The sequence below is a fragment of the Poromitra crassiceps genome (genome assembly GCF_964638095.1).
Source record: "Poromitra crassiceps genome assembly, chromosome: 20".
Lineage (NCBI taxonomy): Eukaryota > Metazoa > Chordata > Actinopteri > Beryciformes > Melamphaidae > Poromitra > Poromitra crassiceps.
In genome coordinates this window covers 12579501-12600892 of record NC_139637.1, presented here as the reverse complement: position 1 = coordinate 12600892, position 21392 = coordinate 12579501, and the positions used below count along the sequence as shown (strand labels likewise).

At 41.5% G+C, this 21392-nt stretch overlaps 1 protein-coding gene across 1 annotated transcript; it reads right to left on the bottom strand.

The window, feature by feature from the left end:
- Window positions 1-15151: 15151 nt before the first annotated feature.
- On the bottom strand, window positions 15152-18369 carry LOC310794874 (receptor expression-enhancing protein 5-like; the record flags this gene model as incomplete). The annotated part of the gene is made up of 5 exons (XM_083656920.1): window positions 15152-15189; window positions 16015-16183; window positions 16989-17127; window positions 17803-17890; window positions 18252-18369. 5 exons carry the CDS (start codon window positions 18367-18369, stop codon window positions 15152-15154), a joined length of 552 nt encoding a protein of 183 aa, XP_083513046.1.
- Window positions 18370-21392: the final 3023 nt, after the last annotated feature.

Sequence of the window (21392 nt, the reverse complement as noted above, 5' to 3'; positions counted from 1 at the left end):
GTTCATAGCAAAGAGCCGTTCAATAGATTCGGGTCATTCGCGAACGTCACAACACTAGTGGGAGAGCACCCCACCCTCCAAAGGCTTTCTGAGAAAACTGTAATCAGACAGGCTAGGGAAATCATTGGGTAACACTTTACAATACTGGTGCACACATGTGCATGAATTGATGCTTAACTCATGATGAATTAAGCCATTAATTGATGCTTACCTCATCATCAACTAATGAAAGGTATGTTTGATGAACACACTGAGTCATATATGAGTTAGTATTAATTAAGTAGGCTATGCCTATGTCATCATGGATTAATTCCTCATCAACACCTAGCATTAATAAATACCGCAATTCATGTGTTAATTACCACTGTCGACATCCAGCTCCCTGCAACCGGAACGTTACGCTTCTTTCACACAGACGACCTCCGCCTTGCCTTGCCTCAACCCACGCCTACGCCGAGCTGGGCGTGAACCTGTTACACGCTTTTGCGATCACACCGCACGCCTTTTGCACGCCGAACCTGGAGCCGAGTCACAAGCGCCTCTCCTCTCTCCCGACTGTATTTTTTCACGTGTTGTCCAGAATTGTCATGGGTAGCCTCTAGGTAAAATAAATCTGATATATTTAATGTTCTATTGATGCTGGATATGTATAACCAGGTCTGACTATAGTCGGACATTTTAGAGGTGATCTTGCAAGAATATGTGCTGGCACAACAACATTGTCCATCTTGCTTCTTCGGTCGCTATTCTCTCTCATGAAGATTTGTTTGCCGACAGGGAGAAAGCCCCACATGATAGCCACCCGTCAATCTCTCTCTCGCTCTCTCTGCTCAATACTGTTGTAGAAACTCCATTTTATTTTGAAATTCAGTTGACTTTGCCAGTTCCCACGGATATTGTTGCGTTTTTCTTTCATGGCTTGACAGAAAAGCCTGCCTGCACGCGCCTTGTCGGCTTCAAAATAGAACTCACGCCTATTCGATAAAATCGGCAAGGCACAGGCAAGGCGTGGGTACACGCAGGGTTCACGCTCAGGCGGCCGGTGTACACAGCCTTATTGACTAAAACGGACGCCTATTAACACATTCACTGCCAGCCGTTTTTTTTTTTTACTGTAGGTAGGTTCTGCCAGAGGGTTTTTTTGAGGATTCTGGCTCATCTTTCAAGACCCGAGGATTCTTTTCTGCTAAGATTTTGTGAACACACAATATCTCAAAAGAACTAATAGAATGTGTGCTTTCTCTGTCTAAAAGAGTTAGTTTGTAGAGTTAGTAGTTATGTAAGCATTAGCAGTTGAATACAGCATTATTCTGAGATAAACGGCTTTTTGTGAAATTCGATAGAACAGTCACTTTAACCATTCATTTTTGGCATCAGTAAGACGTCAGACATCTAAACAATAGTTTTGAACAGTAATTTCCTCCATAACAGCAGGAAACACCCCTCTCATTCAAACTCCTCCCTCCTCCCTCTTTGCTGCTGCTGCTGTAACCTCGCGTCACCAGGCTCACTGCTTCTGCTGCTGCTGCCTGTCTGCTGGCGGCCGCTGTGCAAGTCTGGATCGGCTCGCTCGTTTCTTGTGGTTTGTGTTGAGAGCTTTGATGAAGCTTTTGCGATTCTGGTCTTATTTATGCTGCGTGTTTCAAAGTGTGTTCCACCCGTAATCTATTATGCAAATTTGCAATCCCGCACCGCCAGCAATCAGCGCGAAAACAAAAGCGTTTTCCCCAATCCATTTTCATGAGAATGGCTTCCTCACACATGCTTTTTGCTTGCCTTCCTCTAGTCTGGGAGAGCACTGTCGCCACTTAGTGGGTCGGTGGAATGGGTTATACATGTTCGGTGGCTCCAATAATTATATAAGAGATGTAAAAGGGTTAGATGCACATCCCACGGTCAAAAAAAAAAAATCATTTTTTTGACGTAAAAACACGTCATTGGCAGTCAACCGTTGGATTTAGTTTGACGTAAAAACACGTCATTGGCAGTGAACGTGTTAAAACTAGTCAGATATGACTAGTTGCCACTTGTAAAATAAATCACCCACAGTGATTGACGACGGTGCGACCACTATTTTGACTGCCTCATAGCTAAAGCTGTTTCCTATCACATTTCTTGTGTTTGATACATGCTACCGTGCCGCCCCCCCCCCCCCCGCCCACTGGCAGAAAAAACGGCTCATATCCAGTTGTTTCTTAACAAAGACCCCTCATGTTTAGAAAGGCAAAACCTGAAAATATCCTGTTCTCTGTAGCCTGACATGATCCAGAGTCCATGTTTAAAAGGCACTACAGATTGTCAGAATAATTCTATGAGTCTGAAATGATTACAGCACATTTCAAGGCATAAAACAAGCAGCTTCAAATGGAAATATTGAAATGTTATACAGAAACTATAGTAAGGTTTTCAATTTGACTTGTTAGTCTGTGTGTGGCTCAGAGATGCTCACAAGTAATTTTTTGAAAGTTCAAGTCAACTCTCAAGTCAGTCTGTGTGTAGTCTCTCTCCCCAGACTCAAATATTACGTTGAATCGCTGCGCTCCGCATACTACATAAGTGAGTCTGTGCCAGTTAACAGCCACTGCTGGTTTTGAAGGCGGGTTGAAATTGAATGAGTGACAGGTCGTAGCACCGATGAGAGAGCTGTGGCTGCGCCTCCCGTGTCGTCTGATCGCAAAGTCGTTACTGATTGGAGAGGACTGAAGCCATCACTGGCATATGACTGGCCAAGTGAACGGTTCCCTCCCATAACCAGCCCTCTGAGGGAAAGTGTCCCAGACCCAGAGAGAGCTCTGCAGCATGCAGTAACATAGTGTATCAGACCCAGAGAGAGCTCTGCAGCATGCAGTAACGTAGTGTATCAGACCCAGAGAGAGCTCTGCAGCATGCAGTAACGTAGTGTATCAGTGTAAGAACTCTCATGGGTCTGAGACTAGTCTGTGTGTGACTTCAGTGCTTCAAGTCCAAGTCCCCATCTCTGGTGTGGATGTGCTATGTGACAATATCATGCAGTATAATTATGCAGTATATAATCACCATGGTAACAATATATATAGAGAGAGTGGCTGAATATGCAGTATATAATCACCATGGTAACAATACGTTATATTAAATAGAAGGGCAACTAATAGTGGAAGCTAAACACAACCCAGAATTACTGTATATGTCTGAATTACAACAATGCCTGCTGCTATCCACACAACATAACATGTACTAATATTATATACTGCCATTTTAATATTTTAGCATTCATGCTGGTGTTATGTTTTAGTTATACACTAACACAATACTTATTACTGCTGCTATCCACACATGTACTAATATTAAATACTGCCATTTTAATATTTTAGCATTCATGCTGGTGTTATATCTTAGTTGTTACACTAACTACATAATATTTACTACTCATCTAGGCTGCCTGGCTGAGGACAATCCCACTGCTGTTGACATATATGTATGCACGCACACACACACACACACACACACACACACACACACACACACACACACACACACACAGTCCACTATTAGCAGTTTCATTCAAAAAAGTAGCACACAGACAGAAGGCCTATATAGCTTAAGTGTGACAAAACATCTTCACAATTCATATTCCATCCATAATTAATGACACATGACAAAGTTATTAAGGGACACATTTTAATATCAAAACTTCACATATTTTACAAAACATTTAACAGCGCTGGGTTTGGATTGAACTGTTTAGAAAAAGTAACTCCTACTAGTTAACCTGGCTTTTCGTTGGAAAGCAGTACCCTCTGGTGGTGGGGAATGGTCATTGCTGATGTGTGTATGACAATTCCTCTGTTATTCTAACCATTTAAAAAGAGTAATTAATTACACTGAAATCAGTCATGAAAGTTGCATGTGTCACTTTCTGGAGTCCGTGTCTAAATTTGCAAACTGAAAGATTTCCCCTGCTGTCCAGTAGGGCTGGGCAATATAACCATATATCAATATTGTTTGTCAGTAGAAAGCTCTCAATGCAAAGAGCACAGAAAATGTTGAGCGTGTTCTCATGGAATGCAATAAGTTCACTGAAGAGAGGGAACAACTCTGCTTAAGGATTAGGGAGGCAGGTAGAGCATGGAACCTAGAGTCATGTCTATAGAAGACTAACTATCTTAGAAATACTTGTCACAATGCTATCAGAAGACTAACTGCATATCTTAGAAATACTTTTCACAATGCTATCAGAAGACTAACTGCATATCTTAGAAATACTTTTCACAATGCTATCAGAAGACTAACTGCATATCTTAGAAATACTTTTCACAATGCTATCAGAAGACTAACTGCATATCTTAGAAATACTTGTCACAATGCTATCGGAAGACTAACTGCATATCTTAGAAATACTTTTCACAATGCCATCAGAAGACTAACTGCATATCTTAGAAATACTTTTCACAATGCCATCAGAAGACTAACTGCATATCTTAGAAATACTTTTCACAATGCTATCAGAAGACTAACTGCATATCTTAGAAATACTTTTCACAATGCTATCAGAAGCCTAACTGCATATCTTAGAAATACTTTTCACAATTCTATCAGAAGGAAAAACAGCTGCAGACAGTCACATGACTCACTAAGTCAAATAGTCAGCTACATAAATGAAGATTGACAAGCGTCCAAGCCACTCAGCTGAGAATGATGCCTTCACTTACAATCGGAAATCTGCCGCTAGACGATATTGGGGAGTCTCTGGGAAATGATTGACAAGCGTCACGGCCATGATGCCTTCAATTACAATCCGAAATCTCACAAGCGCACAACTACCTCCGTTTCAGGCTTATTCAGCTGTCAATTTCCTTGGTAGGGCTAAGACCATTCTTGGTGGGGCTTAAACCGCACCCTAGAGCCGCCCCTGCCCGTAAGTAAGGTTCTGGATTAAGCAGCACTGTCGAGTTGCAGCAAAATGGACAGTTTGTGATGTACTTTGAAAGGGTCCGACGTTTAAGTACAGAAAATATCAGCTACTTTAAGACTTTTACTCAAGCAATATTCTAATGAGTGACTTTGACTTTTACCAAAGTCTTTTTCTGGGAAGATATCTGTACTTTTACTCAAGTATGGTACTTTATACACCACAGCCTTGCACACATATGTAGCCTTCCATCTGCCCATCACTGCTCTTTGTCATGTCTGAGGAGCAGATTAATAGCTGCAGGAATCAAAACAGAAGGAAAAAAGACTGTTATGTTCACAGACAGGAAAATAAATAACTGCTAAAAACCATGTTGATCACATGACCTCACATTGAAAAACCATGTTGATCACATGACCTCACATTCTGTTTCACTCTAGTATCAGTCTGGACTTCCAGCCGCCCGCATTGATTTCAGTGGGCGGGAGCACTTGCCTTGACAGACGACTCCTTCAGCCAATCAACATCACTAAATCCAAATCCGGAATCGGAATGGTGCAAACTCTGGGTGTATACTCTTGTTCTTGATTAATTGTTGTTATTGAGTCCATTTCTGCAATAACTGCACTTATGGCTGTGTTTACTCTACTAACGTTAACGTTACCCCTCATTGCTTCAGGGGACGCCATTATTGTCTTGCCAGCGGCGGCCCTGATTGGCCAGGTACATTGTCAACTACGGCGCACGTCCCTGATTGGTCCGTGGACTTTGTTTGACTTTGAAATCACTGGGGGCGGGCAGAAGGCCAGACTGATCCATGGAGACAAACAGAAGGCTAAAACCTTGGTTCATGAGATTATAGACCCTTTTCACGTGGGCCATTTTGTGTCGAAAAGGCAGGGTAAACACAGGTGAGGGTTTCCAACTTCCATGGTTGGAATTTGGAAACCCTCATTAGTGTGTTGCTTGCACCTCTGTTTACCCTGCCTTTTCGACACAAAATGCCCCCCGTGAAAAGGGTCTATATAGAGTGTGTTTGATAAGGTTTTAATAGCAAACAGCTGATGTGCAGGTTCCTCTAGAGAGAAGACTGTTTTTGCAGCAGGTGCATGGACAGTACTATGTGTGTTTGCATGTATACTGTAGCTGTGTAGGTTGGCTCAATGGCTCACCCTCTTTGCTGACGTCCTTTGTCATGTTCTTAGCCTTGTTGCTCAGGTCGTTGATCATGTTATCCATGGTGGACTGGTGCTGCGTGAAAAAGGGCCGGACCACACGCTGGTACAAAAGGTCTGAACCGTTCCACTGTACTGGAGCCATACACCATATCAAGAACAGGCACTGTGGGGAGAGAGAGTGGAAGAGAGATGGTCTACTTGATGCTGCGCTCTGAAATCTGTTCAATCAAACAGACAATGCTGACAGTAGGTGCAGCAGTTATAGACGGTTTTAACTTGACAACAAAAACATTCTAAATTGAACCCCCGCTCACTTCCTGTTGCAGTGTTTGCTATGGACAAAACCTGAAAATATCCTGTTCTCTGTAGCCTGACATGATCCAGAGTCCATGTTTAAAAGGCACTACAGATTGTCAGAATAATTCTATGAGTCTGAAATGATTACAGCACATTTCAAGGCATAAAACAAGCAGCTTCAAATGGAAATATTGAAATGTTATACAGAAACTATAGTAAGGTTTTCAATTTGACTTGTTAGTCTGTGTGTGGCTCAGAGATGCTCACAAGTAATTTTTTGAAAGTTCAAGTCAACTCTCAAGTCAGTCTGTGTGTAGTCTCTCTCCCCAGACTCAAATATTACATTGAATCGCTGCGCTCCACATACTACATAAGTGAGTCTGTGCCAGTTAACAGCCACTGCTGGTTTTGAAGGCGGGTTGAAATTGAATGAGTGACAGGTCGTAGCACCGATGAGAGAGCTGTGGCTGCGCCTCCCGTGTCGTCTGATCGCAAAGTCGTTACTGATTGGAGAGGACTGAAGCCATCACTGGCATATGACTGGCCAAGTGAACGGTTCCCTCCCATAACCAGCCCTCTGAGGGAAAGTGTCCCAGACCCAGAGAGAGCTCTGCAGCATGCAGTAACATAGTGTATCAGACCCAGAGAGAGCTCTGCAGCATGCAGTAACGTAGTGTATCAGACCCAGAGAGAGCTCTGCAGCATGCAGTAACGTAGTGTATCAGACCCAGAGAGAGCTCTGCAGCATGCAGTAACGTAGTGTATCAGACCCAGAGAGAGCTCTGCAGCATGCAGTAACATAGTGTATCAGACCCAGAGAGAGCTCTGCAGCATGCAGTAACGTAGTGTATCAGACCCAGAGAGAGCTCTGCAGCATGCAGTAACGTAGTGTATCAGACCCAGAGAGAGCTCTGCAGCATGCAGTAACGTAGTGTATCAGACCCAGAGAGAGCTCTGCAGCATGCAGTAACGTAGTGTATCAGACCCAGAGAGAGATCTGCAGCATGCAGTAACGTAGTGTATCAGACCCAGAGAGAGCTCTGCAGCATGCAGTAACGTAGTGTATCAGTGTAAGAACTCTCATGGGTCTGAGACTAGTCTGTGTGTGACTTCAGTGCTTCAAGTCCAAGTCCCCATCTCTGGTGTGGATGTGCTATGTGACAATATCATGCAGTATAATTATGCAGTATATAATCACCATGGTAACAATATATATAGAGAGAGTGGCTGAATATGCAGTATATAATCACCATGGTAACAATACGTTATATTAAATAGAAGGGCAACTAATAGTGGAAGCTAAACACAACCCAGAATTACTGTATATGTCTGAATTACAACAATGCCTGCTGCTATCCACACAACATAACATGTACTAATATTATATACTGCCATTTTAATATTTTAGCATTCATGCTGGTGTTATGTTTTAGTTATACACTAACACAATACTTATTACTGCTGCTATCCACACATGTACTAATATTAAATACTGCCATTTTAATATTTTAGCATTCATGCTGGTGTTATATCTTAGTTGTTACACTAACTACATAATATTTACTACTCATCTAGGCTGCCTGGCTGAGGACAATCCCACTGCTGTTGACATATATGTATGCACGCACACACACACACACACACACACACACACACACACACACACACACACACACACACACACACACAGTCCACTATTAGCAGTTTCATTCAAAAAAGTAGCACACAGACAGAAGGCCTATATAGCTTAAGTGTGACAAAACATCTTCACAATTCATATTCCATCCATAATTAATGACACATGACAAAGTTATTAAGGGACACATTTTAATATCAAAACTTCACATATTTTACAAAACATTTAACAGCGCTGGGTTTGGATTGAACTGTTTAGAAAAAGTAACTCCTACTAGTTAACCTGGCTTTTCGTTGGAAAGCAGTACCCTCTGGTGGTGGGGAATGGTCATTGCTGATGTGTGTATGACAATTCCTCTGTTATTCTAACCATTTAAAAAGAGTAATTAATTACACTGAAATCAGTCATGAAAGTTGCATGTGTCACTTTCTGGAGTCCGTGTCTAAATTTGCAAACTGAAAGATTTCCCCTGCTGTCCAGTAGGGCTGGGCAATATAACCATATATCAATATTGTTTGTCAGTAGAAAGCTCTCAATGCAAAGAGCACAGAAAATGTTGAGCGTGTTCTCATGGAATGCAATAAGTTCACTGAAGAGAGGGAACAACTCTGCTTAAGGATTAGGGAGGCAGGTAGACCATGGAACCTAGAGTCATGTCTATAGAAGACTAACTATCTTAGAAATACTTGTCACAATGCTATCAGAAGACTAACTGCATATCTTAGAAATACTTTTCACAATGCTATCAGAAGACTAACTGCATATCTTAGAAATACTTTTCACAATGCTATCAGAAGACTAACTGCATATCTTAGAAATACTTTTCACAATGCTATCAGAAGACTAACTGCATATCTTAGAAATACTTGTCACAATGCTATCGGAAGACTAACTGCATATCTTAGAAATACTTTTCACAATGCCATCAGAAGACTAACTGCATATCTTAGAAATACTTTTCACAATGCCATCAGAAGACTAACTGCATATCTTAGAAATACTTTTCACAATGCTATCAGAAGACTAACTGCATATCTTAGAAATACTTTTCACAATGCTATCAGAAGCCTAACTGCATATCTTAGAAATACTTTTCACAATTCTATCAGAAGGAAAAACAGCTGCAGACAGTCACATGACTCACTAAGTCAAATAGTCAGCTACATAAATGAAGATTGACAAGCGTCCAAGCCACTCAGCTGAGAATGATGCCTTCACTTACAATCGGAAATCTGCCGCTAGACGATATTGGGGAGTCTCTGGGAAATGATTGACAAGCGTCACGGCCATGATGCCTTCAATTACAATCCGAAATCTCACAAGCGCACAACTACCTCCGTTTCAGGCTTATTCAGCTGTCAATTTCCTTGGTAGGGCTAAGACCATTCTTGGTGGGGCTTAAACCGCACCCTAGAGCCGCCCCTGCCCGTAAGTAAGGTTCTGGATTAAGCAGCACTGTCGAGTTGCAGCAAAATGGACAGTTTGTGATGTACTTTGAAAGGGTCCGACGTTTAAGTACAGAAAATATCAGCTACTTTAAGACTTTTACTCAAGCAATATTCTAATGAGTGACTTTGACTTTTACCAAAGTCTTTTTCTGGGAAGATATCTGTACTTTTACTCAAGTATGGTACTTTATACACCACAGCCTTGCACACATATGTAGCCTTCCATCTGCCCATCACTGCTCTTTGTCATGTCTGAGGAGCAGATTAATAGCTGCAGGAATCAAAACAGAAGGAAAAAAGACTGTTATGTTCACAGACAGTAAAATAAATAACTGCTAAAAACCATGTTGATCACATGACCTCACATTGAAAAACCATGTTGATCACATGACCTCACATTCTGTTTCACTCTAGTATCAGTCTGGACTTCCAGCCGCCCGCATTGATTTCAGTGGGCGGGAGCACTCGCCTTGACAGACGACTCCTTCAGCCAATCAACATCACTAAATCCAAATCCGGAATCGGAATGGTGCAAACTCTGGGTGTATACTCTTGTTCTTGAGTCCATTTCTGCAATAACTGCACTTATGGCTGTGTTTACTCTACTAACGTTAACGTTACCCCTCATTGCTTCAGGGGACGCCATTATTGTCTTGCCAGCGGCGGCCCTGATTGGCCAGGTACATTGTCAACTACGGCGCACGTCCCTGATTGGTCCGTGGACTTTGTTTGACTTTGAAATCACTGGGGGCGGGCAGAAGGCCAGACTGATCCATGGAGACAAACAGAAGGCTAAAACCTTGGTTCATGAGACTATAGACCCTTTTCACGTGGGCCATTTTGTGTCGAAAAGGCAGGGTAAACACAGGTGAGGGTTTCCAACTTCCATGGTTGGAATTTGGAAACCCTCATTAGTGTGTTGCTTGCACCTGTGTTTACCCTGCCTTTTCGACACAAATTGCCCCCCGTGAAAAGGGTCTATATAGAGTGTGTTTGATAAGGTTTTAATAGCAAACAGCTGATGTGCAGGTTCCTCTAGAGAGAAGACTGTTTTTGCAGCAGGTGCATGGACAGTACTATGTGTGTTTGCATGTATACTGTAGCTGTGTAGGTTGGCTCAATGGCTCACCCTCTTTGCTGACGTCCTTTTTCATGTTCTTAGCCTTGTTGCTCAGGTCGTTGATCATGTTATCCATGGTGGACTGGTGCTGCGTGAAAAAGGGCCGGACCACACGCTGGTACAAAAGGTCTGAACCGTTCCACTGTACTGGAGCCATACACCATATCAAGAACAGGCACTGTGGGGAGAGAGAGTGGAAGAGAGATGGTCTACTTGATGCTGCGCTCTGAAATCTGTTCAATCAAACAGACAATGCTGACAGTAGGTGCAGCAGTTATAGACGGTTTTAACTTGACAACAAAAACATTCTAAATTGAACCCCCGCTCACTTCCTGTTGCAGTGTTTGCTATGGACATAAAAGAAAAAAAAACATTCAAGTGCAGGACTGACCATTCCGTGAAAACCGTCTATACAGCTGAGCGGCGAAAACAAAAGTAACGATGTCAAGTGAATATTTCTGCAGTTTGCCGAATGCTGAGAAAAAGGAAGTGCTGTGGGGTTGCACTCTGGTGAAAACCGTCTATACTATCCATACAGTATTGGAGTATGTGGTAAGATCCTTAACATGCTGCACGGCAAAGTACATAATTATACATTTAAAACATGCTGAACCCAAAATGCTGACACACTTCTACACTAAAAAAGACCCCATTGATGTTGTTTTCAATGATGTCTATGTTTTAGCAACACTCACTACACAGCATAATACATTGTTTTTACTCATATTTTTCACATTTTCAGTATTGGCTAAATATTTCCCACCAAGCCATTTTCAAATTCAAAATCATGAAAAATCCTATTGACATCAGAAGCTACATGGCCTGGCTGTTGCACTATGCAGTGGTCTCATGGTAATGAGTGTCTCATGCCCCAAATGAAACTCTGCTGTCAGATAAAGGAACTTCAAAGATCTGCAGTCAAATAAAAACTGCCTAACAGCAGCAATCGAGTGCTCCATCCAGATAATGCTGAACACAACCACATGAGCTATTTTGCCTCTCGCGCCGCCATTTGGGGCGGGCCAATGTGCAAAATGACCATGCAGAAAAGACGAAAAGGTGTAAGTACCTTGCCAGCATAGTAAAAGGTCTAAGTACCTTGCCAGCATAGTAAAAGGTGTAAGTACCTTGCCAGCATAGTAAAAGGTGTAAGTACCTTGCCAGCATAGTAAAAGGTGTAAGTACCTTGCCAGCATAGTAAAATGTGTAAGTACCTTGCCAGCATAGTAAAAGGGGCACCAGGAGAGTAAGATGTCAGAGAAGGCCTCTACGATGCTGAAGAGTCCATAGACAACCCAGTAGGTCAGCCACTGTGTGTCGTCATCCTTGCTTTCGCTCTCAATGGCTTTGATGCTGAGTGGACAGGAGGACAGGTTCAATTAAGGAGGTTTAAGCTCAGCTAATGAACAGGAGGTTACACACACATATATATATACACACACACTGTATGTACTGTATATATACTGTATACAGTATATATATACTGTGTATATATATATATACACACACACATATACAGTACATACATGCACATACACATACAGTACATACATGTACATAGTCTACATTATGGCTGGGTATTGGCAAGGACCTCACGATACGATACGTATCACGATATATGGGTCACGATATTATTGTATCACGATACATTGCGATACAATACATATTGCGATATATTGCAATACATAATTTACTGAAAATTAAAAAAAATAGAGCTGAAAATACAACTGGCTGTACACATCACTTTATATTGATAACTTAGTGGACAAATTGAGTCAAAACTACGTTGTGTTGAGTGTCTTACTGAACGCACTGAAATAAAAAAGTATTCTTATTGTGTCCCTGAACAGACGGCTGTGCAAATAAATATATGGCGATATATCACGATACTTTTCTGAAATATCGATACAGTATTGCAGAAAAAAATATTGCGATATATTGCCGTATCGATTTTATTGCACAGCCTTAGCCTACATATACATATATTTGTGTGTGTGTCGAAATTAAGCTTCATACATACGATAAATAGGCTGGATAGACGAAGCCAATCAGGTTGCAGAGAAGTGAGGCTCCATGTCCAAATACATACAGTCCAAGTAAAGCCAGGACACCTGGACAAGAGAGAAGAGGAGGGGCAGTCAAGGCAGTTTGTTTGTTTCTGTGCATTGCTCCAGGATCATCTTGATTATATCCTGTAGTGTGTGGTGCGCCGGTATTTTCAAATCTTGTAGTGTGTGCATGTTTGAGATTATAGAAAATCTGTGAAGATTCTCCTTAGAGAATTACATTTCAAAATCGTCTAGGATTTTCAAACTCCTGTAGTCTGAGCCCAGATAATCTGTGCTGAACATCAGGACCGACCAAGCTGCCAGGCCAGATTTCACCTCAGATTCTCGGGAGGGGTAAATCTGGCATAAACCGGGCCCAAACTCCTGTAGTGTGAGCCAGCCGGCTACTTTAGTTTTAACGTACCTGCAGCGATACTTTCTCTCTGAACTCCGGTCTTTTGCTCCAGCGTTGCCAGCTGGTCAGTCACAAAGTTCTTCCAATACAGCAGAGTCGTGTTGCAGTCCTTCAACTGGGCAGACATCTTGAATTTGGGCCTCTCAAACGCCTCTGAAACATGACATTGCACACACGCACACACACACACACACACACACACACACACACACACACACACGCACACACACACAGCCCATCAGGTGACGTGTCCACTATTAGCAGTTTCATTCAAAAAAGTAGCACACAGACAGAAGGCCTATATAGCTTAAGTGTGACAAAACATCTTCACAATTCATATTCCATCCATCATTAATGACACATGACAAAGTTATAAAGGGACACATTTTAATATCAAAACTTCACATATTTTACAAAACATTTAACAGCGCTGGGTTTGGATTTAACTTAAAAGTAACCTATAGTTAACCTGGCTTTTCGTTGGAAAGCAGTGCCCTCTGGTGGTGGGGAATGGTCATTGCTGATGTGTGTATGACAATTCCTCTGTTATTCTAACCATTTAAAAAGAGTAATTAATTACACTGAAATCAGTCATGAAAGTTGCATGTGTCACTTTCTGGAGTCTGTGTCTAAATTTGCAAACTGAAAGATTTCCCCTGCTGTCCAGTAGGGCTGGGCAATATAACCATATATCAATATTGTTTGTCAGTAGAAAGCTCTCAATGCAAAGAGCACAGAAAATGTTGAGCGTGTTCTCATGGAATGCAATAAGTTCACTGAAGAGAGGGAACAACTCTGCTTAAGGATTAGGGAGGCAGGTAGAGCATGGAACCTAGAGTCATGTCTATAGAAGACTAACTATCTTAGAAATACTTGTCACAATGCTATCAGAAGACTAACTGCATATCTTAGAAATACTTTTCACAATGCTATCAGAAGACTAACTGCATATCTTAGAAATACTTTTCACAATGCTATCAGAAGACTAACTGCATATCTTAGAAATACTTTTCACAATGCTATCAGAAGACTAACTGCATATCTTAGAAATACTTTTCACAATGCTATCAGAAGACTAACTGCATATCTTAGAAATACTTTTCACAATGCCATCAGAAGACTAACTGCATATCTTAGAAATACTTTTCACAATGCTATCAGAAGACTAACTGCATATCTTAGAAATACTTTTCACAATGCTATCAGAAGACTAACTGCATATCTTAGAAATACTTTTCACAATGCTATCAGAAGACTAACTGCATATCTTAGAAATACTTTTCACAATGCTATCAGAAGACTAACTGCATATCTTAGAAATACTTTTCACAATGCCATCAGAAGACTAACTGCATATCTTAGAAATACTTTTCACAATGCTATCAGAAGACTAACTGCATATCTTAGAAATACTTTTCACAATGCTATCAGAAGACTAACTGCATATCTTAGAAATACTTTTCACAATGCTATCAGAAGACTAACTGCATATCTTAGAAATACTTTTCACAATGCTATCAGAAGACTAACTGCATATCTTAGAAATACTTTTCACAATTCTATCAGAAGGAAAAACAGCTGCAGACAGTCAAATAGTCAGCTACATAAATAAAGACTGACAAGCGTCCAAGCCACTCAGCTGAGAATGATGCCTTCACTTACAATCGGAAATCTGCAGCTAGATGATATTGGGGAGTCTCCGGGAAATGATTGACAAGCGTCACGGCCATGATGCCTTCAATTACAATCCGAAATCTCACAAGCGCACAACTAACTCCGTTTCAGGCTTATTCAGCTGTCAATTTCCTTGGTAGGGCTAAGACCATTCTTGGTGGGGCTTAAACCGCACCCTAGAGCCGCCCCTGCCCGTAAGTGAGGTTCTGGATTAAGCAGCACTGTCGAGTTGCAGCAAAATGGACAGTTTGTGATGTACTTTGAAAGGGTCCGACGTTTAAGTACAGAAAATATCAGCTACTTTAAGACTTTTACTCAAGTAATATTCTAATGAGTGACTTTGACTTTTACCAAAGTCTTTTTCTGGGAAGATATCTGTACTTTTACTCAAGTATGGTACTTTATACACCACAGCCTTGCACACATATGTAGCCTTCCATCTGCCCATCACTGCTCTTTGTCATGTCTGAGGAGCAGATTAATAGCTGCAGGAATCAAAACAGAAGGAAAAAAGACTGTTATGTTCACAGACAGGAAAATAAATAGCTGCTAAAAACCATGTTGATCACATGACCTCACATTCTGTTTCACTCTAGTATCAGTCTGGACTTCCAGCCGCCCGCATTGATTTCAGTGGGCGGGAGCACTTGCCTTGACAGACGACTCCTTCAGCCAATCAACATCACTAAATCCAAATCCGGAATCGGAATGGTGCAAACTCCGTGGGTGTATACTCTTGTTCTTGAGTCCATTTCTGCAATAACTGCACTTATGGCTGTGTTTACTCTACTAACGTTAACGTTACCCCTCATTGCTTCAGGGGACGCCATTATTGTCTTGCCAGCGGCGACCCTGATTGGCCAGGTACGTTGTCAACTACGGCGCACGTCCCTGATTGGTCCGTGGACTTTGTTTGACTTTGAAATCACTGGGGGCGGGCAGAAGGCCAGACTGATCCATGGAGACAAACAGAAGGCTAAAACCTTGGTTCATGAGACTATAGACCCTTTTCACGTGGGCCATTTTGTGTCGAAAAGGCAGGGTAAACACAGGTGAGGGTTTCCAACTTCCATGGTTGGAATTTGGAAACCCTCATTAGTGTGTTGCTTGCACCTGTGTTTACCCTGCCTTTTCGACACAAAATGCCCCCCGTGAAAAGGGTCTATATAGAGTGTGTTTGATAAGGTTTTAATAGCAAACAGCTGATGTGCAGGTTCCTCTAGAGAGAAGACTGTTGTTGCAGCATGTTCATGGACAGTATGTGTGTTTGCATGTATACTGTAGCTGTGTAGGTTGGCTCAATGGCTCACCCTCTTTGCTGACGTCCTTTGTCACGTTCTTAGCCTTGTTGCTCAGGTCGTTGATCATGTTATCCATGGTGGACTGGTGCTGCGTGAAAAAGGGCCGGACCACACGCTGGTACAAAATGTCTGAATCGTTCCACTGTACTGGAGCCATACACCATATCAAGAACAGGCACTGTGGGGAGAGAGTGTGGAAGAGAGATGGTCTACTTGATGCTGCGCTCTGAAATCTGTTCAATCAAACAGACAATGCTGACAGTAGGTGCAGCAGTTATACTATCCATACAGTATTGGAGTATGTGGTAAGATCCTTAACATGCTGCATGGCAAAGTACATAATTATACATTTAAAACATGCTGAACCCAAAATGCTGACACACTTCTACACTAAAAAAGACCCCATTGATGTTGTTTTCAATGATGTCTATGTTTTAGCAACACTCACTACACAGCATAATACATTGTTTTTACTCATATTTTTCACATTTTCAGTATTGGCTAAATGTTTCCCACCAAGCCATTTTCAAATTCAAAATCATGAAAAATCCTATTGACATCAGAAGCTACATGGCCTGGCTGTTGCACTATGCAGTGGTCTCATGGTAATGAGCGTCCCATGCCCCAAATTAACCTCTGCTGTCAGATAAAGGAACTTCAAAGATCTGCAGTCAAATAAAAACTGCCTAACAGCAGCAATCGAGTGCTCCATCCAGATAATGCTGAACACAACCACATGAGCTATTTTGCCTCTTGCGCTGTGTGCAGCTGTCTGTCACATTACTTGATTTCTGGGTATTGAAGTTTCAGTTTTCCAAACAGTTACCTCTTGGTGCCATTTGGGGCGGGCCAATGTGCAAAATCACCGTGCAGAAAAGACGAAAAGGTGTAAGTACCTTGCCAGCATAGTAAAAGGTGTAAGTACCTTGCCAGCATAGTAAAAGGTGTAAGTACCTTGCCAGCATAGTAAAAGGTGTAAGTACCTTGCCAGCATAGTAAAAGGGGCACCAGGAGAGTAAGATGTCAGAGAAGGCCTCTACGATGCTGAAGAGTCCATAGACAACCCAGTAGGTCAGCCACTGTGTGTCGTCATCCTTGCTTTCGCTCTCAATGGCTTTGATGCTGAGTGGACAGGAGGACAGGTTCAATTAAGGAGGTTTAAGCTCAGCTAATGAACAGGAGGTCACACACGCATATATATATACACACACACTGTATGTACTGTATATATACTGTATACAGTATATATATACTGTGTGTATATATATATATACACACACATATACAGTACATACATGCACATACACATACAGTACATACTGTACATACATACATAGTCTACATTATGGCTGGGTATTGGCAAGGACCTCACGATACGATACGTATCACGATATATGGGTCACGATATTATTGCATCACGATACATTGCGATACAATACATATTGCGATATATTGCAATACATAATTTACTGAAAATTAAAAAAAAATAGAGCTGAAAATACAACTGGCTGTACACATCACTTTATATTGATAACTTAGTGGACAAATCAAGTCAAAACTACGGAGTGTTGAGTGTCTTACTGAACGCACTGAAATAAAAAAGTATTCTTATTGTGTCCCTGAACAGACGGCTGTGCAAATAAATATATGGCGATATATCACGATACTTTTCTGAAATATCGATACAGTATTGCGGAAAAAAATATTGCGATATATTGCCGTATCGATTTTATTGCACAGCCTTAGCCTACATATACATATATTTGTGTGTGTGTCGAAATTAAGCTTCATACATACGATAAATAGGCTGGATAGACGAAGCCAATCAGGTTGCAGAGAAGTGAGGCTCCAAGTAAAGCATACAGTCCAAGTAAAGCCAGGACACCTGGACAAGAGAGAAGAGGAGGGGCAGTCAAGGCAGTTTGTTTGTTTCTGTCCATTGCTCCAGGATCATCTTGATTATATCCTGTAGTGTGTGGTGCGCCGGTATTTTCAAATCTTGTAGTGTGTGCATGTTTGAGATTATAGAAAATCTGTGAAGATTCTCCTTAGAGAATTACATTTCAAAATCGTCTAGGATTTTCAAACTCCTGTAGTCTGAGTCCAGATAATCTGTGCTGAACATCAGGACCGACCAAGCTGCCAGACCACATTTCACCTCAGATTCTCGGGAGGGGTAAATCTGGCATAAACCGGGCCCAAACTCCTGTAGTGTGAGCCAGCCGGCTACTTTAGTTTTAACGTACCTGCAGCGATACTTTCTCTCTGAACTCCGGTCTTTTGCTCCAGCGTTGCCAGCTGGTCAGTCACAAAGTTCTTCCAATACAGCAGAGTCGTGTTGCAGTCCTTCAACTGGGCAAACATCTTGAATTTGGGCCTCTCAAACGCCTCTCAAAAACCTCTCAACACAAAACAGGAAAACCAAGTGTGAACCCGTGCTGCTGGGAACGATTTATATCAACCCAACACGTGGACCGATTGATAGATCAATCAATCAATCATGAGTGGATTCAGCACACTTTATCTGGGCAGACTGATTGAATCATTGCAGATCTATTCAGAATCAGTCCTTAGGTCACCACCTAAAATGTTTTAGCCGGGGACCTTTGGTCACCGCCGATTGTTTATCTCTAAATAAATATACAGTATTTACCCTAATGAGAAAAGGAGCAAAATATTGATGGTTAAAACTGAATAATGACATCACAACAGTTTAATCCTAATGTTAATTTAAATTAATTTTTAGAAATAGCTAAATGGACCCATTAATAGATAAATCAATCAATCATGAGTGGATTCAGCACACTTTATCTGGACAGACTGATTGAATCATTGCAGATCTATTCAGATCTTAGGTCACCACAGAAGTCTTTTAGCTGGGGACCTTTGGTCACCGCCGAATGTCGGCCCCTCAGAGGTTTGGCTTTCATGCTGCCCCTGATTATGTATTTTATTGCCTTTAGGAGTTCAAACAATACATGTATCAACTATCAGCTTGTAATCAGAATCAGAATCAGAATCAGAAAGACTTTAATGATCCCCGGGGGGAAATTGGGACAAGTTACAGTAGCTCGCTCACAGAACACACATAGCATAAATAAAATTAAAATAAACCGTAGTAAATGCAATATTAAGCAATAAGCAGAAAAACACAACATAGCATAGAATAACTAGTAAATGCGATAGAAGCAAAAGCACAAAATAAGTAGAATGTCTAAGTAGCAAAATACCAATACGTAGAGTAAGTATAGTATACATTCCGTGTCAATTATCATTATTGCCTGTGACATATTGCACATATTGCACGTGATTTATATTAAGTCGGCTTGCCCTATACGTTACACGTGGCTCAGCCAGGCACAGTTAACCTATCGGCTGGCTCAGTCTCAGGGAGACTGAGCGTCTCCGAGGTGCTCTTTTAAGAGAGGCATTAAATAGACCAATGGCCACAGGCAGGAATGATTTCCTGTGCCTCTCCGTATTGCATCTAGGTGGAATACGGAATAATGGAGGCACATTTGATTAAGCACCAGAGCCTGTGGACACACACACACACACACACGTGGATCACTCTGCGGTCAGTTCATTGGACCTCCTCTCCTGGCACCCCGCATGCTAACACTTCTTGTAAGGATGGTGAGCAGGAGGGGGGGTGGGAGCTGGGGGGGGGGGGGGGGGGGGGGGGGAGCTGGGGGGGGGGGGGGGGGGTTGGGAGCCGGGGGGGGGGGGGGGAGCTGGGCGTCTTGTGCGACATGTGGACCTTTGCTCCTTCAATTGTGAGTGCTGTGGCACACCTCTGTGTTGACTCACAGTAGGGCTGTCAAAGAATATTCTATATTCAAATATAAAAATGTAAATAATATTCAAATATGAAAAATGTATATTCTATATTATTATATTATTATTAATACTAACACACACACAAAGAAACACACGCACACACACACACACACACACACACACACACACTCAAAGAAACACACGCACACACACACAAACATCCGTCTGGCTTACACTGTTAATTATTAATAATCTCTCTCTCTCTCTCTCTCTCTCTCTCTCTCTCTCACACACACACACACACACAGTATCAGTTCAGTCTACTCACTGTCACCAGCGAGGCAGCAGGTTATCTCCAACATGAAAAGGTATTGTATCAACTCTTTCCATGACAGTTGAACGTGTTTGATTCTTCAGTCTGTTAATGTTTCCTGTTGATTGATGTAACTGTTGGAAATATGAAAACACTTTATGACAGTTTGTCAACACTGTCATCAGTGTTTGGTAGTTAACGGTATGTAGGGCTGAGCAATATATCAATATTAAATCAATATGGTGATATGAGACTAGATATCATCTTAGATTTTGGTTGGTAATATGTCATAAGTGTTGTCTTTTCCTGCTTTTAAAGGTATTTTGTCAACAATATTGTGATATTTGATTTTGTCCACATCGCACAGCCCTACATTAATGTCTAACATGTTGATTTGTTGTCATGTTTTTACACTGAACACTGATGTCATAAATCTAAAACACTACCATCAAAATAGTCTTCATGTATGTTTTGGCTTCATGAGGCCATGTTACATATTCAAATACATACAATTATGTGGAGATTGTTTCCTTTCTCTTGTTTTGATAAAGTGTATGGTTACTGCCCCCCCCCCCCCCCACCTGCCCCGCCCCCTTCCATATAACATTTACTAATAGTTGATGCAAGACAATGTTACAATGTTGCCTATTTATCAAAACTCTGTCATTTCATTGATCAGTACAATGAGAAACACTACAAAGTACATGTTGAGACTGTCTTTCTGGGTATGATGTCATGATAAATCAGTGCACAGATAGAAAAAGATCAGAAAGGAAATATGTACAAAATGACTGACTGAACTGAGTGTAGAAGTCACCTGAGGCCTCTTTATACTCTATAGTGTTTTTCCAGGTGAGTTTTCCCAGGTGAGACATGAGTTCAGTTCAGTTATCTTTATAGCCTCTTATCACACAAGCAGGTCTCAGAGGCTTTTACAGCATCATCACAGTCATATACTAAATCATATACATAGGTTACATATTATGTACTTCTTCTTCTGTTTGGTTTTACGGCGGTTGGCATCCAACATGTTGCATTACCGCCTCAATATATATACATATTATGTACAGTACATCATATACATAATACACATTTAGATCATTTTACCACACTGCACTAACACAACACATTTTTGCACTGACTTGAGACCAGCTGGTCATCAGCGTGTTGCATTTTGAAGGCCAGTGTTTTCCAGCTGATATAAATCTGCTAAATGATGCAACTTGTGTTGAGAGTTTTGAGAAAATGTGCTTTAGACTTTAGAATGATATGTGAGTGAGAGCAATGGAACTGT